This window comes from Pogona vitticeps, chromosome 4, assembly GCF_051106095.1.
Source record: "Pogona vitticeps strain Pit_001003342236 chromosome 4, PviZW2.1, whole genome shotgun sequence".
Taxonomy (NCBI): Eukaryota; Metazoa; Chordata; class Lepidosauria; order Squamata; family Agamidae; genus Pogona; species Pogona vitticeps.
The window spans coordinates 110,153,012-110,174,540 of record NC_135786.1 but is presented as its reverse complement, the minus strand read 5'-3'; the positions used below and the strand labels follow the sequence as shown (position 1 = coordinate 110,174,540).

General features: G+C 45.4%; 2 protein-coding genes and 1 long non-coding RNA gene across 4 annotated transcripts in view; all 3 read right to left on the bottom strand.

Moving 5' to 3' along the window:
* LOC140706732 (uncharacterized) overlaps window positions 1-19,350 on the bottom strand; it is a 51,883-nt gene extending 32,533 nt beyond the window's left edge. Inside the window, exons 1-12 of one of the 2 annotated variants that reach the window (XM_078392326.1) lie at window positions 18,866-19,350; window positions 18,573-18,655; window positions 18,183-18,255; window positions 17,881-17,963; window positions 17,108-17,165; window positions 16,397-16,479; window positions 16,031-16,085; window positions 15,864-15,931; window positions 15,438-15,492; window positions 15,276-15,343; window positions 14,839-14,893; window positions 14,425-14,603 (exon numbers count right to left, since the gene is read on the bottom strand). In XM_078392326.1, coding sequence (XP_078248452.1) covers window positions 14,568-14,603; window positions 14,839-14,893; window positions 15,276-15,343; window positions 15,438-15,492; window positions 15,864-15,931; window positions 16,031-16,085; window positions 16,397-16,479; window positions 17,108-17,165; window positions 17,881-17,963; window positions 18,183-18,255; window positions 18,573-18,574 — 636 coding nt within the window. In that variant the 5' untranslated portion in view covers window positions 18,575-18,655; window positions 18,866-19,350 and the 3' untranslated portion in view covers window positions 14,425-14,567. Of the gene's footprint in view, window positions 1-14,424; window positions 14,604-14,838; window positions 14,894-15,275; window positions 15,344-15,437; window positions 15,493-15,863; window positions 15,932-16,030; window positions 16,086-16,396; window positions 16,480-17,107; window positions 17,166-17,880; window positions 17,964-18,182; window positions 18,256-18,572; window positions 18,656-18,865 lie in introns of those variants that run through there. The other variant, XM_078392325.1, reaches the window with a different exon arrangement.
* LOC140706422 (uncharacterized) overlaps window positions 1-21,072 on the bottom strand; it is a 98,335-nt gene extending 77,263 nt beyond the window's left edge. The window contains exons 1-2 of the mRNA XM_078393071.1: window positions 20,261-21,072; window positions 19,565-19,644 (exon numbers count right to left, since the gene is read on the bottom strand). Coding sequence (XP_078249197.1) covers window positions 19,565-19,644; window positions 20,261-20,287 — 107 coding nt within the window. The 5' untranslated portion in view covers window positions 20,288-21,072. The remainder of the gene's footprint in view (window positions 1-19,564; window positions 19,645-20,260) is intronic.
* Window positions 105-14,278, bottom strand: LOC144588857 (uncharacterized). Its single transcript, XR_013544590.1, has 4 exons — window positions 14,196-14,278; window positions 10,167-13,953; window positions 4,698-4,770; window positions 105-3,661 (listed from the first exon to the last, which is right to left on the bottom strand). It is a non-coding gene; the product is annotated as an uncharacterized LOC144588857 (long non-coding RNA).
* Window positions 21,073-21,529: the final 457 nt, after the last annotated feature.

Here is a 21,529-nt window from a genome sequence, read left to right as displayed (position 1 = left end):
ATTTATTTATTTATTTATTTATTTATTTATTTATTTATTTATTTATTTATTTATTTATTTATTTATCTACTTATTCATCTACTTACTTATTTATCTATTATTTATTTATTTATTTATTTATTTATTTGTTTGTTTGTTTGTTTGTTTATTTAACTTTGATTTCTATATATCACTCCATTAGTGCTGCTGTTATCTCTGGGCTGTTTACAGTGAACTAAGAGAATTCATGTAAATAAAAATGAAAGACAAAGTACTGTAACTATTAATCAATACATCAAGAGGCGAAAATACCGAAATAAAATGCGGCACAGGGCATGTAAACCTGCAAAGCAGCAAAGAACCACTCAAGAGCATTACAAATTTTTTATTATCTTTGTGGAGACAGTTTCATTGATAAACCAACTTCATCTCACTTCAGATTGTAGCTTTGAGATCAAATCTTTATCCTCCACCCTCAGGTTGGTTGTTTTGGGCTTTTCCGTTTAGTGGCCAAGCTAGGAGTATTCCCCAGCAGACAGAAAGGTCGTTTTAGGGGAGATCCATCTCATTACAGCCACCCTTTCTGGCATGATCTGGCAATGCCTTTGCATCCATCTGATCACTTTTGAGAACTGAGGAGACCTAACTGAAATCACAGCTTGCCCATGGGAACTTGCTACCAATGTTACCTCACAGGACCACCCCCTTTGAGGAGGCTGCCTCTCTGTGACATCCCAAGGACCAGGCCTATCCAATTTCTTTATTTCTTTATTCAATTTGTATATCACTCCATTAGTGCAGATGCACTAGTCTGGGCTGTTTACAGTCAAAAATAGAATACAAAATAACAGTTAATCAACACATGTAGAGGTGAAAATACCAAAACAAAATGTGGCACAGGGCATGTAAACCAATCAAGCAGCTCTGAATTTTTTTTTATTTTCTCTGTGGGCATTGTTTCAGTACATCTCACTTCAAACTGTAGCTTTCGATCATAAATACATGAATGCTCCTTACACTGGACTGTTTTAGGCTTCTCTTCTTGGGGGCCAATTCCATCTTAGGTATCATTGAAAAGGGGATAGAAAATAAAACAGCTAATATTATAATGCCATGGTACAAAACGATAGTAAGGCTGCACCCAGAGTATTGTGTACATCTCTGGTTACTGCAACTTAAAACAGACAGTGGAGCTGGAAAAGGTGCAGAAGAGAGTGATTAAAATGATGACTGGGCTGGGGCACCTCCCTTATGAGGAAAGGCTACCACGTTTGGGACTCTTTGGTCTAGAGAAAAGGTGCCTGAGGGGGGACATGAGTGAGACGTATAAAATTCTGCAGGAGATGGATAAAGTAGATAGAGGGAAACTCTTTTCCCTCTCACGCAATACCAGAACTAGGGGACATCCACTCCAAAGAAGTGTTGGGCAAGTGAGACCAGAAAAAAGAAACTATTTCTTGACCCAGCATGCTGCTCGTCTGTGGACAGGATGTGGTGATGGCATCTAGCTTAGAGGGAATTGGACAGATTCCTGGAGGATAAGGCCAGTGCAGGTTTAGAAGCCATGTTGGCGATATATAATCTCCAGGATTAAAAGGAAGGTACCTCGAAATGCCAGAGGCAGGAGAGACGTATCAGGAAATAGGGATATAGTGGTTTCGTGTGCTTCCAGAGGCATCTGGCAGGGCCCCTGCGAGATACAGAAAGCTGGACTAGATGGACCCTTGGCCTGATCCAGCAGGGCTCTTCCTATGTTCTAACTGTGGAGACCTCATTCAAATCACAGCTCCACCATGGGATCTCAGTAGTTGGGGGACGGGTAGTGGGTAATAGAGAATAACGTGGGATGAGAGAAGACCAGTTACGATAAAGGACATTGCTCAGTTCCTGTCCTGAGAACAAAATGTCCTAGGATTGTCAGTTATATCCCACCCCTGGGAACTCACAGCAATGCCTGTTAACCTCATTGGAATCTCCTGCAAGGTCTTGTCATAATGGCTGACTCCAAAGGGGAACAAGCCACCAATGCCCTTCTCATTGCTTGCCAAATCCATAGAAAGATTTGGAAACATCAAGTACTTTAAACATGCCCTTGTTATCCTTTCCCATGGAAACAACAATGGAAGATAAAATCTAGAGCAAGAAGAGGAGATTCAGAAATAAGAGACAAGAATTTCCCTAAGCATGGCTACTGTTTTAGAGATTACAGCAAGCCAAAGATCCCACACTGTGCCTCAGGCACATCCGTGTAGGGCAATGAAATATCCTCTATCTGGAACCTTGGAGAGCTGCAGCCAACTAAGGTAGCCCTGCCTTCTCCATCTCAACCCTCTCTAGGTGTCTCAGAGCCCCACAGGTTTGGCCTGCATGGCCAGAGAAGATAAGAATTGCAACACAAGCATACTGAGAATATTCTACTTTTGGAAAGGCTGGATTACATATTTGGCTAAATCTTGAGGCAGGAGGGAATGTCTTGTGAAAGAATACATACTACACGTGACAAATTCAACACTATGTTTTATTTATTTTCTTCACATTTATATTAAACTTGAGGATAAACTTTTATTAACAACCTTCCTGACATTTCAAGGGGAGCAAAATAACAATATAAGATGAAAATAAAGACCTTAAATACGACAGTTTGAGGGAGGGTTGCTATGGGGAAGGCAAAAACCCCACATTGCTTAGGAAAAATAGGAAAAGTGGGTAAAATTCCTTCCCAGCCCCATCAACTGGCAGCTAACAAATGCCCATAGCAAGAAAAGCCACATAACAAGGGAAGGGAAGGGGGAGGTTCTTTCACTGAACCTCAAAGCAGGAACCCTCCATGGGGGGGGGGTCGTTGCCACTCTTCTTTCTTCTTCCCAGGTCTTGACTTCTCAAAAGGTGGGGAGAGGCGGACCTCATTTCTAAAAACAAAAATTAAAAATGAAAATTGACATAATAACAATTTTTCATTTGCTGGAGATCTAAGAAACAAAGCAACATGTTTGTTTCCTCCTACACTTCTCAACTTTTTTTTCCAGGGTGAATGAATCCTCCTGTCGATCAGAGACCCTAGAAGAAAGGAGACCACTCATTAAGGACCCGAAGACCCTGCAGACAAGTGGTCCATCTCATCTAACGTCTTGAGAATAGGGACCAAGTTCTTCTGCTTTGGAATAACTCGGATCCCCTTTTCAGCACGTGCCTAACTTGTCTCCCTCTCGTTCTGGACCTCCAGTTCCACTGAGAATCCACTGGGCCCAGAGGGCAGCTGCTGAAAACTCTTGTCTATACCACACACCAAAGCAAAGGCTTTAGCCTTGCTTTATAAGAGAATCACTACCCTTGGACTTTTCAGAAAGTAAGCCTCTCTGTTATCTGAATTGAAAAGGCCAGCCCTCCTTCTTAGGAAAGAGGTGGCGGCAACAGGAGGGAAGAAATGGCAAGGGAGACGGACAACCAGACTTTTATTTCCCAATTGAAAGAACTTTGTGGGATTTCAGAAGAGATAAAGGAGTGAAGGGAACAAGGCAGAGGCAACAGAAAGGAGTTCCAGGGACAACTTTAGATGAAGTGGGGACCAAGCCACCCTCCAACTCTTGTGCCTTTTCATGTGCCAGGCAGGCTTTCCCATCTTACCCAAACAGAGGAGGACTCTTCAACACTGAAGGTTTGGTTCCTCTGTGTCTGCAGGATGCTAGAAGGGAAAGGGGAAGGAGAGAAATGATGGGTCAGAAAATCAAAGAAGGAGCCCTGCTGTGCCAAACAGCAGGCCCATGGAAACCAACTATGAAAGAGTGAGCAACCAGGTCCCCCTGGAACCTGAGAGCAGTGCCATTTTTTTCTGTATTTAAAGTGAGCATCTATTCTGTCCCAGGCCAAGGTCTAATACTGCCAAGACAATCAAGGAAATGCTGGAAGTGTTCAGACAACCCAACTAGCTAGACAACAGACGGACAGGCTTATTGCAGCTTATTGTATAAGATTTCTGGGATGATGGACTCGCCTTCCTGGTTACCACTTGTGGAAGGAGCATGCAAAGAAAGCAGGGGCTTTTCTCTACGTGCTGTTTCTTGGATCCTCTGTCAGTCAATAGGTTCCATTTCTGGTTGGTTCCCTCACAACAGAGTGGAAAAGGGACCCAAGGACAAACCATGGAGTTTTCCTCCACTAACTTAGAAGGGAACAAACATGAGGAGGGGGAAGCAGGGAGGCTTGGTGCCAGAATACCCAGCTGACACAAGTAAATCGTCCAGGGAGATGCGCTGAACAGAAGGCACCAGCAGGTTGCTCATCCACAACAAGGCGGAGAGCTTGGCTTATCGTTCCTTGAGAATCCACCTCCTCACTCCCTAAAAAGTGAAGTGACCAAAGTGGGACAGACCTCTTGCAAAAACGGATGCCCTCCCTGACCTTTCCACTACCAGAGACGGACCTACCTGGCTGATTTGGGTAAAGGGAACCACTCCTCATCCTTGATGCTGCTCACATCATCCAGCATGTTCTGTTGGTCAAGGGAATGCTAGAAACCCAAACTGTGTGTGTGTGTTAATTCACTCATTTCCCACAAGTTAAGCTTTCCCCAGGCTCTGCCCAAGGCTGCACTCAGGGCATGTGGGGGTCAACCTTTACTCAATTAGACTGTTTTGGAGCATTTTGGAGCTGGACATTTTGGCCAGCCCCACCACCCCAAACCCTGCCTTTCATCCAGGGCATAAGACTCCGATTCTCACCAAAGGGCTGGAGTTCTCTTCCACATCAAAAGTCACATTCTTCCTTGGCTCCGATGCACTGAGAGAGAAAATCCTAGATTACAAACATAAGGCAATGAAATCAGAAGGAAAGCAAATGGCGTGGATAACCCTGCTGGATTCTCCATCCAGTTTTCCTCCAGTTATATGCGAAGCGGAAGGTGGGCCGGGAATTGAAACAACCCAACAAGCTAGGGATTGAAAGGGGCCCTGGTTTGTTGTGTATGAGCAGGGGATGGATGATCCCTCATGGGTTCCAATTGGACTAAGGAGGAAATATACTCATGGAGTGGGTCTCATTTTTTGCCACATGGTTTTCTGATTGGTACTGGGATTGTTTTTCAAGGCTAACAGCTGGGAGATAGTGGTATCACTTTGACAACAACTGGCTGGTAGTATACCACTTTGACAAGAACATCAGCGTTCCTTCTGGAACATTCTGATTGTTCATGAAATTTCACCATTTTCACCATTTTCAGCTGAGGTGAGCCAGAAGAGACAGATGGGGAGCAAGATCAAATGTTCTTGATTTTTGAGTAGGCTTTATTGTGCCACCCAGACATCCGAGTTCATCATCCTGCATTGACCAACTATGCAGAGGTCCATCTGCCATATCGCTAGAGAGAAGGTTAATTACACGGAATGTTTGTATAACTGGGTAAAAGAAATGTCAGAGGGGTTGTTTGTTGGTCTCTTGCAGTGGAACGCATTTTGGACTTGTTGAACTTCAAGGACTACCAATAATCTGACCTAACTTCCAGCGGGGCTGGTGGTTGTCATCTTAAATCTGTTGAAGCACCATTAAAAGACTCATATATTTTAGGCTCCATATTTTAAGTGCTGGATCTTTTATAGGGTTGGCATCAGAGCTTCAAGTTATTCTTATTTTTTTTAGGACTGCAACTCACAGAATCTTCTGACCAGCAGGAGAAATTCCATAGTCCAGTTCTCCAGATCCTGTCTGCTTAATTTGCATTTATGCAAACTGAGTAGACTTATTTCATAATGTGCAAATGTGTGTTTTAGGCCAAATAAGTATATGAATTATTCTATTGTTTTTCTACTAATATGTTTCAGTTTTGGTATTATTTAATACACTTAACCATTAATCTGAGAGGGGAACTGCAGTGTGAGGGTTGTTGTGTTGGATTTTGAACTGGGCGACTCAGGTTCAAATCCATTGCTCATTACACAGTTTCGTACCCTTAAGAGTAATCACTTCCTGTCAGTTAAATCTACTTTAGAGGTTTCTTTGGGAGAGAGAGGAACAGTGTGCATTACTGATGTGTATCAACAAAGAAATTACACCATGCCATGCATAAGGGCACGTGGAAACATACGCATGAAGTGGGTCTCATTTTTTGTCGTATGTTTTTCCTGATGGATACTGCCTATGGCTCCCTAACGTACGGGAAGAATATCAAAATACCTTACCAATGACATATTGTATCTAATTTTCAGGGGGTAAACAAACAGTGAGAACAAACTGCAGAAATAGGGGTGCAGATTTCCTTCAAAAATACAAATAGGACATATTGAATGTTAACATTCTTCACCATATTTGACATTTCATCACTGTGTGCACACATACACAACTTCTACGTACATGCATATGAGCACATGAAAACAAATGCCCTTCCAGTATTGCACCCATCTTTACATTTCACTCCTGTTCAATACAAATCCTTCCAAAGCCTCAATCTGAGTTGTTGTTTTGTTTTCTCTGCTCTGCAGTCAGATATGTGAACCAATGAACTCCCAACAGATAATGCCTAGCTAAGTTTCTAGGAGCCTGCAGAAGATAAAACAGAACTTGATTTTTCTGGGAGGATGGTGAGATGCATAAAATTAGAGACAAAAAATCTGTCTATCTTAGGCTACAGCTGCCATAATTCCTCAGTTAGGGGTAACTTCTGTGGCTACATTATGTTCTATGATGGGAGACTTCCATTGTCAACAAAACATCTAGGAACAGGTTTTCCTCAGAATGTCAACATCTACACATCGAGAGGAGGAGTTTTCAGGTTATATGTTTAAGATATCCTGTCCGGCTGGGAATGCCTTCCTTTATTGACTCATCACACAGAAGGGCTGTTTTCTTGTAGAACAGAATTTTCAAACCGAAAGAGTGACTCCTTCCTTTATCTTACATATCCAGTTTTATAACAAGCAAATGTGGAGAGGGAACTCCCGGAGCTGATCTAAGACATCCTTAAAGTCCATATCTCCAAATGCTATCCATTTCAATTCTCAAATTTAGGTTCCCTTTGTATTTTAACCGTGTTTGAGTTGGCTATTGCACCCTAATGATTAGGTTCTTTTGTCACTGAGGTTAAGGAGGGTAGCATGGTTTGAATTTTACCCTGTGCACTGGCCAGACTAGTGTGTACTCACTAACTGGGCAGTAGATACATTGAATATTTAAACAAACGAAACAAAACAAAAACAAAAAAGAAATACTATCCTTGCAGGTCTAATGGTGTCTTCAGATATAATGTATGAGGAAGTCTATGTAGATAATCATATTGGGGTCATTAAAACAGTGCAGTAAGATTAGGCTTCACCCACAGATTTCCAGGGACCTGGAAGGTTTGTACATCCATCAACAGTCTGGGATCATTCCAAATCTCTCTTTAAAATTCAAAACTGCTTCTATCAGGTGTCATCCTATAGTTGCCTTTTTTAATGGGATATACAGCAAATATACACAACAGAAGGAATACAAACATCAAAACAATGTATTGCAGCAGTTTAAAGATTAACTATAAAATTTCACTGTGTATTTTGGGGGACTTAGGTGCATTTTAATCTCTCTCTCTCTCCTCTCTCTCTCATTTTTATACAACCCACATCTGGCTGAGGGTTATTCTCTACAGTTTACAACCTATACTGCCCAGTTTTAAAATGGGCAAAGATGTTGTTTTCCATTCAAAGACTGGAACACAGACCACTGATGCGCTAATCAGGGACTGATGTGCACATGATTAAAATCTGAGTAAAATTCAGCTAACTGGATTACCACTGTGTTTAACAGAGAGAAAACATACTGCAATTGGATTGAGAAAAGATCAGTTAGGAAAAGAGATTGCTCAGTTCCTGTCCTGAGAACAAAACTTCCTAGGCTTGTCAGTTATATCCCACCTCGGCGAACTCACAGCAATGCCTGGGAACCTCATTGGAATCTCCTGCAAGGATTTGTCATAATGGCTGAGCCTAAAGGGGAAGAAGCCACCAATGCCCTTCTCATAGCTTGCCAAATCAATAGAAAGACTGACTTGAAAACACCACATACGTTAAACATGTCCTTGTTATGCTTTCCCATGGAAAGGAAGATGGAAGATAAAATCTAGAACCCTGGAGAGCTGCAGCCAACCAAGGTAGCCCAACCTTCTCTGACTTAGCCCTCTCTAGGTGTCTCAGAGCCTCACAGTTTTGGCTTCAATGGCCAGGAAAGATGGGAATTTCAACCCAAGCATGCAGAGAAGGTTCTGCTTTTGGAATGGTTAGATTAAATGTTCTGATGAATCTCGAAACAGAAAGGAATTACTTGTGAAAGAATACATACTACACACCAGTGGTTCTTAACGTGGGCGCTAATGCCCCCCAGGGGGCGATTTCATTTTTCAGGGGGGGCAGTAGAATGAAAAGGGGAGGTGTGGGGGTGGTGGAACAGAAGGGCGCAGTAGGGGGCGCTCGAGCAAACCAAACCTGTGAAGGCAGCTGCAGCCGCGGTGCTGGCAGTGGATCCAGTGCCGCCACCGCCAGACAATCCAGCTCTTTCTGCCTGCCACGTCTCGCCTTTCTCCCTTAGGGGAGCACCAAGTGTGGATTGGGTGGAAGGAAAGTGTCTCTCGGGTCCCCATCCTCGCCCGGTGAAGCCCCTGGGTGGGGAGGGAGAGACAAGCCCCGTTTGTCCATCCTGCCTTCCCACCCACCTTCCCGCCTGTTGCAAGGGAAGCATGGAGATAAACGGGTCGGTTTGGGGTGGCGTGGCAGGATTTCTAGGGACAGGGCTGGCTCGGGTCATCCTGGGTGGGTGGGAATTTGGCAGCTTTTCCGGCTTTTCTTGTCCTGTTGTAGCTGGCTGGCTGTCAAGGGGGAAGAAAATTCACTTGGCCAACTTTAAATGGCTTTGAGGGACATGGGACTTAAGATCTTCCCCTGTCTTCTGTGTACATGGGTGTGAGGTGTCTCTATATATAAATCCCCTGGGAGAGAAAGCTCTCAAATTGAACTGAGAGTGCTGAGGGCAAAATCCATGGGGCTGTCATAGAGAGACAAGCAAACACACTGCGGAAAGTCGGCCGCTCCTCTTTCTCCCTGAACCCTGAGGATCCATTCAGTGAAAGCGAAAAGGGCAGCATGTCAGTTGCTTGAGTATAACAGTTTGCTTCAAGAAGGGGGTGGTGGGGGCGCTCCAAAAGGTTTAGACTACAACTCCCACAATCCCCTGCCCTTGGCCTACCTTCCCGCCCATTGCAATGGAAGCGCGGAAAGAAACGGGTCGGTTTGGGGTGGCGTGCCATCTCTCATTGAGCTATTCAGCAGTTCAGTTGTTTATTGTTCTGTTAGGTATTTGGAAAGTTGTTTTTAAGGTGATTTGTTATGGATGTTGTTGTAACCCTCCTCCCCCAAAGTAATTTGTGTGAGTAAATGTTGCAAAGAGTGTTAGTTACTCATTACTTTCTGACTACTGTACAGTAAAACCCTTAGGACTGTGAAGTGATTGGCATAAAACTTGAAAATTCTTCTCAAAATCTTCTGAAAAGATAATGTGAAAATGTTACATTAAACAAGTTTCGTGTGTAGAAGGTTACTTTGGTCAACTTTTGCATTATTCTAGCAATGCTCCTTGAATTAAAAAAAAAATTTAAAACTGCTACAAGGCAATATACAATCTTAATTTGCTTCTCTATTTCCTTAATATAAAGTCTACCATCTATAGAATTTCTCTCTAACATTGCTCTGCTTTTTCAAAAAAATTATTTTGAGACCCAAGTGGGTTGCTATCTTGAATTTAGGGTTCAGACAGCAGCAAAATCAATATTCCTTTCTTTTCAAACCAATACTCTATTCTTCTAAGATTCTCCGATTCTTAAAATTCTGTTAGGACTTGTAGCTGAAGTGACAAAACCAACTGCTAGCATATTATTGCGAGCAATGGCAATGATATGCCAGCTGACATATTATTGGTCAGTATGAAGACTAAGTCTTTTGGTGAAACTAGAATGGGCCATTAATACATAGTCCTGGCTATGTTTTCATCAGGATGTGGCCAGAAGCCATGGAGACATATTGTTTTTAATTGCCACCGTTTAGTGTCAGAGGTAGTTTGTGGAAGATAAAGTGAAGCTTTTATCAAGCTGCATTTTTCAAGCTTTGGAATACACAGGCTTGTGTCCAGTAAAGGTCATCTTGCAGGTGGAAGGAGAAATTAGGCCGCTTCCCTACCTTAATTTTCTTTCTCCTGTGCTGCCCTCATTCTCCATTGCCATCACACCAAGCTCAGTTACCCAACTCACACTTAACAGCAGATCTGATGTGGTCTGCAAGAGGGAGGGGCATCACTGAAAACTGTCTCCTTCCCTCTTCTGGAAGAGGACAGTGCCTTCTATCAGTGGAGTGACTTCCACTGGATAAAAACCTCAGCACCCTTTTTTAATTTTCATGTCTTGTTTTGTGTTTTGCCCATGGGTGATTGATTCATTAAGCATCCTTCAGTCTAGAGAGACTTTGGTAACGTGCTCTGTATGAAGGACTTGGAACAGCATACCGTGTGGCTGAGAAGGCCAATTTGAGAGTGACCATCCCTTCCATACTGAACACAAATACAGTCTGTACCCTGTCCAGCTCCCTGATTTTGCTTGTTTCGGGACTGCCTCTTTGCCTCGGCCTGCTGGACAAGGGTCACTTCAAATTGGGAGATGCTGTGATGCAACCCCTGCCTCTAGGCTGACCACTCAGATGTCAAGGTTTCCAATCGGTTGGTCCATTCCTAAGGCCTTCAGATCCCGCTTGCAAATATCCTTGTATCGTAGCTAGGATCTCCCTCTGGGGCGATTTCGCTGCACTAATTCTCCATACAGGAGATATTTTGGAATCCGATGTCAAAGGGATCTGATGTTGAGCCATCAAAAACTACGGTGCCCTTCATTCCCCCATGAAAGGACCTGATGATGTTAAGGAGTTGAGGTGGACATCCAATCTTGGGAAGTATTGTTAAAAGGCCCTCCCTGCTAACCAAATCAAAGGCCTTTGTGAGATATGAAGGCCACAAAGAGTGGCTGTTGTTGTTCCCTACATTTCTCCTGCAACTGTCTGAGGGAGAATACCATGTTAGTGGTGGATCTATTAGCTCGAAATCCACACTGTGATTCTGGAAAGACTCTGTCTGCAAGGACATGGAGTCTCTTCAGCACAACACGGACTAGCAACGCTGAGAAGAGAGATGCCAGGGTAGTTATTGCAGTCGCCCCTGTCTTCTTTGTTCTTATATAGTGTGACAATGTTTGCTTCGTTTTTCAATTCTTGTTGTGCTCTGTAAAACATTTTGTGTTTCTCTTTGTCTTGTACTGTACTTTTTAATGTGCACTCCAGTTTGATATTATATTTTGATTTCTCAGTTTTATGGTTTCAATTTTTTTGTGCTCTTCGTGTAAAGTTTTTGTGTATGTATGTGTGTATGTGTGTGTGTGTGTGTGTGTATGTGTGTGTGTGTTTGTGTGTGTGTGTGTGTGTGTGTAGGCATCCTTCAGTCTCGAGAGACTATGGTATCATGCTCTGTATGGAGGTCTTGGAACAGTGTCTTGTGTGGCTGAGAAGGCCAATTCGAGAGTGACAATCCCTTCCACACTGGAGACAAATCCAATCTGTCCCCTGTCTAGCTCCCTGGTTTTGCTTGTTTCGGGACTGCCTCTTTGCCTCGGTCTGCTGTACAAGTGTCTCTTCAAATTGGGAGAGGCCATGATGCACCGCCTGCCTCCAGGCTGAACGCTCAGATGTCAAGGTTTCCCATCTGTTGAGGTCCATTCCTAAGGCCTTCAGATCCTGCTTGCAGATGTCCTTGTAATGCAGCTGTGGTCTCCCTAGGGGGCGGCTTCCCTGCACTAATTCTCCATACAGGAGATCTTTTGGAATCCGACCATCAGCCATTCTCATGACGTGCCCAAGCCAACGTAGACAGCGCTGTTTCAATATTGTATACATGCTGAAAATTCCATATATATATACAGTGGTGCCTTGCTTGACAACGATATTCAGTTCTAGCAAAATCGCTGTACATTGAAATCATCATCAAGCGAATGTAAAAAAAAACACATTAGAATGCATTAAAAACTGGTTAATGCGTTCTAATAGGGAACATACCTCATCGTCCAGCAAAGATCCTCCATAGGGTGGCCATTTTCTGATGCCTGTAAAGTGAGCAATCAGTCCTAAACACAGTGGGGAGCCATTTTGCACAGCAGGGAGTCATTTTGTGACCCACCAATCAGCTGTTTCAAAACCATCATTAAGCGAAAAATCGGTTCCCGAAGCAGGGAACCAATCGTCGTAAAGCGGATTTCCCCCATTTAAACATCGTTTTGTGATCGTTATTGAAGTAGCAAAAAAACTTATCGTAAAGAAGATTCATCGTGGAGCGGGGTAATCATCAAGCGGGGCACCACTGTACATAATTTGTCACTCTGATTTTTGCTGCTTTCCTTCTGTAAAATTTTTCTCTGTGTCTTTTTAACCCTTTTTATAGTCTGCATGAATATGTATTTTCCTCGAATCTTAATTTAATTTCAGAGTTTTCGTCTTGAAATTTTTAGTTCCTGCATTGCGGTTTGTTTTTTACCCCATTTTATATTTCTTTTTGCATCTTAAAATTCACGTGTAACTAAATCGTTAAATGTTACAGTTTTTTTCGGGCATTTCATTTTCTTGCAATTTAATTTTATTTTCAGGGGTCATTGGATTTAAGTGTCTTGAATGAATGAATGAATGAATGAATGAATGAATGAATGAATGAATGAATGAATAAAGAAAGAAAGAAAGAAAGAAAGAAAGAAAGAAAGAAAGAAAGAAAGAAAGAAAGAAAGATATCACCGTGGGAAGGGGGGCAATGATAAGTTCCTCAATGGCTCAAGAGGGGGGGGTTCTTTAAAAAAGGTTAAGAACCACTGCTACACACAACTAATTCAACAGTATGATTTATTTATTTGCTTCACATTATTATAATGTTGAGGATATACATTTATTCAAAGTTCTTCTTGACATTTCATTGGGAACAAAATAATATTACAAGATGAAATAAAAACATTAAATACAACAATTTGAGGGAAGGTTGCTATGGGGAAGGCAAAAACCCCACATTGCTTAGCAAAAATCGGAAATGTGGGTAAAATTCCTTCCCAGCCCCATCAACTGGCAGCTAACAAATGTCCATAGCAAGAAAAGCCACATAACCAGGGAAAGGAAAGGGGGAGGTTCTTTCACTGAACCTCAAAGCAGGAACCCTCCGTGGGGGGGGGGGGGAACGTTGCCGCTCTTCTTTCTTCTTCCCAGGTCTTGACTTCTCGAATGGTGGGGAGAGGCGGACCTGTGGCAAGAACCAAACAGTGTCAGCAAGGATGCTCCTGCTCCTCCTCCCTTGCCATTCCAGCTGCGACATCCCCATGACCAGTTCAGTTCACCCAGGGAGCAGGTTTTAAAAACCAGCGGGGTGGGAGAAAGGGGGAAATGAACAGAGGGAGGAGGTTTGGAGGCAGCTGGAGGGGAAGGGGAGGAGAAGCAGAACAGCCTGGCTGGGGAAAGGGGTTGGAGAGGTTGCCTTTTCAGTGCTGCCACTGCTCCAGAGAAGCAATGGCAACACAGGCCTGGAAGGGTAGGAGTTGTGGGGGAAGAGGAGAGAAACGATGGGGTGGTGGTGCCCCACCTCCAGACCGATGTTGCTAAAAGGACCTTCCTCTGCTGTTGGGGCCAATTCTCCTTGCTCAAGTTCAGCAGAGAAAACCCTCGCCCATTTCCTGCTGGTCTGGAGCTCCACGATCTTTCCAGGCCATTGGGTGAGGAGGCACCATCCCACACCCTGCAAAGTGAGGGCAGGGAGGAAAGGGCCTTCCGGGGACTTAAGGGCAGGGCTTCCCTGGGTCAGGAGGTGGAGCAGCCCACCCACATCCTTTCTCTTCCAGATACCTTCCCTTTTTAGCCAAGATGCAGCTGAACTGTCCTTTCACTCAAGGTGACCTCATTCCTAAAAATAAAAAAGTAAAAATTAAAATTCACATCATAATTTCTCATCTAAGTGGAGATGTAAAAAACAAAGCAACATATTTGTTTACTCCTTCTCTATTTTTTAATTAGCTTACGCTGTGATTTACATCTAACCCCCTTCCCTTCCATGGAGGCCCTGTCTAAAGCAAACTCTGACCTACACCTCACTAGACAGCCTCTTCAGTGAAGAAGACTTTGTTTTCTTCCAGCTCTTTTCCTTACCTGTCTGCAGCATCCTGTGTCCGAAGAGGAGCAGGGAGAAAGCCTTCTGGAGGTCGCCCTTCATCTCAGGAGCAACTCGCCGGAAATTCCCCCCCCCCCATGCCAATGACTACATTTGAATCACAACCCCTTCTCAAACGCCACGTTTGTACATTTCTACGATGGCTGTTCTCAGCAGCATAGAAATCTACAGCCTGACGTACGCAGAGGGATACCTTCTAAAATGAAAAGGCCACCTGCCACCCACCCTCTCAGTCGTTCTTCTTTAGAAGGGGCCGCAACCCCTGAGTGGCTTCAGAGATCCTTTGGCTCAGCTTTCCCTTAGATAAGGATACTCTACCTTGCGGTGTCACACAAAGGCTACCACTCCTCTCACTCCAGGCTCCTGATGAGGTCTTCTAAGGAATCCTATCAAGGAGAGCGAAGTGTTCAAGCCAAGGCTGCCTTGCTCCCCAAACTAAGGCTGAAGCAAGATTAGCCCAATCTTAGAGCAGGAACAGGCCTGTTAGGGCTGTTTTTGCTAGCTGACTTAGCCATTCCAATATGAGGAAAGCTTAGCCCTTTAAAAAGAAAAAGATGCCTCTTAAGGTCAGGGTGTTTGACATCCTTCCTGATACACGGTTTCTGCCCTCTCCTGCCTTACCGAAGGGGAGAGAGCCTCTTCCATTGTGAATGAATCCTCCTGTCGCTCCGAGACCCTAGAAGAAAGAGACCACTCTTTAAGGACCCAAAGACCCTGCAGACAATGGGTCCATCTCACCAACGTCTTGAGAATAGGGACCAAGTTCTTCTGCTTTGGAATAACTTGGATCCCCTTTTCAGCACCTGCCTAACTTGTCTCCCTCTCGTTGTTGACCTCCAGTTCCCCTGAGCATCCACTGGGCCCAGAACACAGCTGCTGAAAACTCTTATCTATACCAAACATGAAAGCAAAGGCTTTAGCCTTGCTTTATAAGAGAATCACTACCCTTGGACTTTTCAGAATGTAAGCCTCTCCCTTATCTGAACTCAAAAGGCCACCCCTCCTTCTTAAGGAAGGTGCTGTGATCCTTAGGTGTCTTTAGGCTAAATGTACGTTACCTCTCTGGACTGAACAGGGGCTCCCTCTCCATCTTCTCCAGGCTCCTGATGATCTCTTCTAAGGAATCCTGTCAAGGAGAATCAAGTGTTAAACCCAAGGCTTTCTTGCCCCTTAAGGTGTTTGTCATCCTTCCCGATACAAGGATTCTGGCCTTTCCTTACTGAAGGAGAGGGAGACTCATCTTCAGTGAAGGCACCTTCTCTTGGCTCTGGAACCCTAGAAGAAAGAGACCACTCATTAAGGACCTGAAGACCTGCAGACAAAGGGTGCATCTCACCCAACGTCTTGAGAATAGGGACCAAGTTCTTCTGCTTTGGAATATCTTGGATCCGCCATTCAGCACATGCCTAACTTGTCTCCTTCTCTTTCTTGACCTCCAGTTCCCCTGAGATTCCGCTGGGCCCAAAGCACAGCTGCTGAAAACTCTTGTCTAAACCACACACCAAAGCAAAGGCCTTGCTCTATAAGAGAATTACTACCCTTGGACTTTTCAGAAAGTAAGCCTCTCTGTTATCTGAAGAGGTCACCCCTCCTTCTTAGGGAAGGTGCTGTCATTCTTGGTTGTCTTTAGGCTAAATGTATGGTACCTCTCTGAACTGAACACGGGCTCCCTCTCCATCTTCTCCAGGCTCTTGATGATATCTTCTAAGGAATCCTGTCAAGGAGAATCAAATGTTAAACCCAAGGCTTCCTTGCCCCTTAAGGTGTTTGTCATCCTTCACGATAACAAGGTTTCTGGCCTTTCTTTCCTTACCGAAGGAGAGGGAGACTCATCTTCAGTGAAGGCACCTTCTCTCTGCTCCAGAACCCTATAAGAAAGAACCCACCACATGAAAGACAAGAAGAGCCCTGCAAACTATGGGTCCCTCCAGCCCAATAATCCAAGACAGGCAGCAGATGTCCTGCCTCGGATACTCTTGGATCTCTTATTTAGTGACTGACTCGCTGTCATCTGTGACTTCTAGATCCACTCTCATAACACCCAGCCTTGAGGAAAGCAAAAGCCGGAAGCAGCTACGTGCCCATTAAGGTGCCCATATATTGTGTGACCCAAGCTTTGGGCGGGTTGTGTCTTCTCAGTCCACCCCCTAAAACACCAAAACCTCAGCAAATAGATTACCTGGTTGGATGGGGAGAAGGCAGACATGCTTCCTCTGGCACACTGCCCAAATCATCCTGGGTCTCCTGCTGTTCCGAGGAATCCTAGGAATGGAATTCATATATATTTTTACCCAGTTTCAAAGAAAAGCTTTTCTAATGCCAAACAGCCAGGCAAGCTGTACAGTCACGTGCCCCATTAAAAGGGAATAATAGACCACTTTTTTGTTTTATCTTCCTAGAAAACCCTGAAGAGGTTTGGTGTATGTGTGAATGGACTTGAGGGAACAGAATTATTATTATGCCAAGACCAGGGCTTAAACCTGAGAACTATGGTTAGGCCCTGCTTCCAGAATGACGACCGCATTCTGAGTCAGGCCTGTTGTCAGTCCTCAAGTTTCTGAAACAAGGACCATTCCCTTCAACAGAATTGATTCCTCTTCAGAGAAGGAGCATCTGACTTCTTCCCGGCTGGATTAACTTCTCTGGGAAGTGCAGCCCCCTTAGAGTTGGCGGGAACGGGAATGAAGAAATGGGAAGGGGGAAGGACAACCAGACCGTTATCTCCCCATTGAAAGACTTTTGTGGGATTTCAGAAGAGGAAAAGGAGTGGTGGGAACGAGGCAAATGAAAGGCAAAGAAGGAAACCCAGAGAAAACTCTGGATGGATTTCGGACCATGCCTCCCTCCAACTTTTGCTCTTTTACGTGCCAGGCAGGCTTTCCTGTCTTACCCAAACAGAGAAGGACTCGTCGACACTGAAGGTTTGGTTCCTCTGTGTCTGCAGGACGCTAGAAAGGGAGAGGGGAGGAGAGAAGTGAGGGGTCAGAAAAGAAAAGCAGAGGAGGAGCCCTGCTGTGCCAGACACAACTATGAAAGTGTGAGCACCCAGATCCCCCTGGAAGCTGAGAAAGATGTCAGGAAGACAACAGAGAGGCTATCTTTTGTTCCTTCCTTACAGAGACAATGTATTCTGTCCCAGGCCAAGGTCTAATTTTGCCATGAGAATCAAGGAAATACTGGGAGGCTTCAGACAACACAACAAGCTAGACACCAGACGGACAGGGTTATTTCCTCTTATTGTGTAAGATTACTGTGATGATGTATGAGCCTTCTTGGTTACCACTGGCTGAAGGAGCAATCAAAGAAAGCTTCCCCCTTGTGTCCTCTGCCAGTGGACAGATTCCTTTTCTGGTTGGTTCCCTCTCAACAGAGAGGAGAAGGAACCCAAGGACAAACCATGGAGTTCTTCTCCACTGACCAGAAGGGAACAAACATGGAGAGGGGGGGTAGCGGAGCGTCTTGTTGCCAGAACACCCAGCAGACACAGGTAACGCTTCAAGTGAGAGGAGCTGAACAAAGGACACCAGCAGGATGCTCATCCACAACAAGATGGAGGGCTTGGCTTATCGTTCCCTAAGAATCCACCCCCTCACTCTCTAAAAAGTGAAGTAATCAAAATGGGACAGCCCTCCCTGAGCCTTCCACTACCTGAGAAGGTCCTACCTGGCCGAATTGGGAGAAGGGAACCACTCCTCATCCTTGATGCTGCTCACATCATCCAGCATGTCCTGTTGGTCTTGGTAAACCTAGGAACCCAAACAGTGCATGTGTTAATTCACTAATTTCCCTTAAATTAAGCTTACCCCAGGCTCTGCCCAAGGCTGTACTCAGGGCATGCAGGGGTCAACCTTTACCGAACTAGACCGTCTTAGAGCCTTTTTCAGCTGGATGTTTTGGCTCCTCTTATCCAGCCACCCCACCCCAACCTCTGCCTTTCATCCAGCGCACAAGCCTCCCTTTCTCACCAAGGGGCCAGAGCTCTCTTCCACATCATATGTCTCGTTCCTCCTTGGCTCCCGTGCACTGAGGGAGAAAGTCCTAGAGTGCAAACATAAGGCAATGAAATCATAAGGAAGGAAAAGGGCGTGGATAACCCTGCTGGACTCTCCATCCAGTTTTCCTCCAGTTTTCTGCAAAGCGGAAGGTGGGCCGGGAATTGAAACAACCCAACAGAATACTTGGAACTGGATCTGCTTTCAGTCCAAAAAGAGATCAAAGCAGGGCAAAGGTGTAAGTGGGCATAAGGACGCTCAATCCACCAGGACACTGCTCACCCTTAAGAAGCCAGGGCTTCGATTTTGTTGCTCCCTGAAATTGCACACTCAACTCTTCCAAGATTAAAAAAAATAGCCTACATGTCAGTTGTGGGGCTAGGGGTCCACTCTTCGTTGTTGATGCTCCTTATATCATCAATGGTGTCTCCGCTGTCAAGGAAATCCTAGGAATCAAAATCATGTGATGTGGGTGTTAAAGCCAAGCCTGCCCTTGTCAGAGCCCAGGGTTACATTCATGGTCACTGGAGAGGCAGGGGAGCAAAGTGTACTCCATGGTGCCTTCCGGCATCAGCCATCAGCTGGATATTGTGGCTACTCTTACTGCCCACCACCCACCCACCCTTTCTACCAGGGGACATCCCTTCATTTCTTACCTGGGGGCTGGAGCTTCCTTCTACGTCATAGGTCACGTTCTCTGTCTCTGGTGGACTAAGGAGGAAATCCACAAGGTGCAATCATAAGGCAGTGAATCGTGTCCTTCTGCAGCCCAGCATGCCCACATAAGCTAGCCAGCTCCTTCTCCAAAGTTTGTGACTCCCTAGGGAGTTCTGGGAGGATTTTTTTTCCTCAGGAATCAGGCCTTCAAATTAAGCCCACGTTCATCTTCCTGTGACTATATTAGACTGAAACTCAGCTCTTCAAAGATTGCACACATAAGTCGGCAAGAATGCATGTAATGAGAAACTGATGTCTTTCACAATTTTTTTTTTTGCAAGCACTGCTTGTAGACAAGGGTCAAGCCTATGCTCTAAAGCAGCGGTGTCGAACTGTGGCCCTCCAGATGTTCTTGGACTTCAACTCCCAGAAGCCTTCACCACCACCTCTGCTGGCCAGGATTTCTGGGAGTTGAAGGCCAAGAACATCTGGAGGGCCACAGTTCGACACCACTGCTCTAAAGAGCCTAAATTTTTCTTAACCCGTGCCTAAGCAAGGACAAGAAAGTGTTCTTTGCTTCCCATTCTTCAGTTCCTCTCCTTGTATCTCTCCCCTTCAACCAGATGAGTTCTTTCATTGGCTGTTCCAGGTTTGTTTGGAAGCCCTTTGGGATCAGGGACCTGATTTTGTCACCTTACCTGGCAGGAGTGGCGTCAGGAGCCTCTTCTTCCTTTGTGGTGCTGGAGAAGCAACAGAGCAGCCGCCACCACTTGGCTTTCTGCAGAAGAGAGCAGAGGATAGGGATGGCAGGGGTGTGGGTGTGGGTGCAGGCCAGGCCCTCCCAAAACTTCCATCACCCACCATCTCCTTGTCCCCGAGTGTGGAGGGGGTGCCTCAAAATAAGCAGCAGCAGATAATAGATTAGCACCTTCCACCTGCCCCTTGAATCTGCTTGGGAGCATTTCAGGCAGAAGGGAGGGTGTTCCCGAGGGAGAAGGGCTGGGGAGAGAACAAAGCCGGTCCTTTTTTTGGCACAATGTACCTGACTGTGTTGAGAAGATTGATACTGTATTTTCAAGCTGTTTGGAGTTTAACTTTAGAGCTCTGAAGGCAAACTCCTTGTTCATAGGGCCAGATGTAAGGATTTGGGGGAGGGGTCATGTATCCTTTTTTCAACACAGAACCAAGTCTGCTGCTCCAACCCTCCTTTTTTACCCATTGCTCTTATTGCTCAGAACGGTTCTTCTCAGGACAGTATCTTGCTAAGGCTGGGGTGCAAGTCAAGGCACCTGGATCTGTCCCCTCTCCATAGGGCCTGGGCTGCCCCTCCCCTTCCCCCCAAGATCTACAGGAGAGCTCAGCTCCCCCCCCCCCCCGATGCGGCCAGAACTTACTCTGTTTCTTCTCAGGTGAGGAGCCATGATCTCCAGGGGCTCAAGGACTTGGTCTCACCCAAGTAGAAGGGACGGCACGTGGGCACAAACACCTCCTGCCAGAAGACCTCGGAGGAGCTTCCAACTGCCACCAAGTCCACGAGGGGACTGAGCAACACAGGACCGGCCCGGAACCTGGTTGCCTTGGCGACCAGGTAAACACCTAAGGTCCGGGAGTTCCGAGCAGTCCTGGCCAGCTTTTGAGTCCAAACAGGAAGGAGCTCTCCCTTTGGAGCCAAGCTTGGCCATGGAGGCTGCCAGCTCCCTTTCGGGCCTGGCTCCTGTGTGTCTGTCAGAAGCACTCGGACAAACATGCACTCTTGACAATGCATGCAAAGTTGCCCACAGACGAAGATGGCTTACGCAAGGGAGAAACAGTGTTAAAGGCTTAGTTTTTATATATCCCACTACAATCCCTCAGACGTTTATCCAATAGAACCCAGGAACCAGAAACTGCCAGCAGGCTTTGAGAAGGGGTGCAGAGTAATCTTACAAGGATTTTAGAAGTCCCTGTGGCTCCTGTCTTTCTGGGAGAGTCAAAAACGTTCGTCCCCCAGTTTGGTCACAAAAATGTGTCTGATAAATGGCCCAGCTCCACTCTCTGAAATGTCTGCCTTTGCTTCCCTTTTCTTTCCAGCTTCCCAGCAACACAGTCCCACTCCCAGTTGAGTTCCCTCTGGGAGGAGATGTAGGGGGCTGCTCAAGCATCATTGGGAAAATTGCATTTGTCTTTCCCCCACTGCCTTTGGAGGTGTTGCTAGTGGTGCATCCGCTGTGCCTTTTGTCCATCACTTTCCAGCCCGCAGTTGCTGTTGAGCTGGACTGGAGGAGAAGAAAGTCCAGCTCTGTGCCTCAAGTGCTGATTGTGTGTGATTGCCTCAGTGGGAGTTCTTCTCTCCTGCTACAATTTGCAAGTTCACTTGCTTTGTTTTCTGACTGGTCTCCCATTATTTAGACAGAATTGGAATTAACTGTGAAAGAGTGGTGTGCCGCCTGAGGAAGAGGGATTTTACTAATGAAAGCTTTAAATCTGTGAGTTTTTTAAATTCTTCAGTAAAGGTAAAACCTTACTCTTGCATTTTATTTGTTGATTGATTTTAAAAAGCCAAGGTAGTTTAGGTCATGGTTCCCCATGCAGGAGGTGATTGACTGTCAGAGCACTCCTGGCTCTCCTCACTTTCTCCGCTGTTCCGCCTTCCAACCTGCCCTGGGGAGATGGGTCCTGACCGG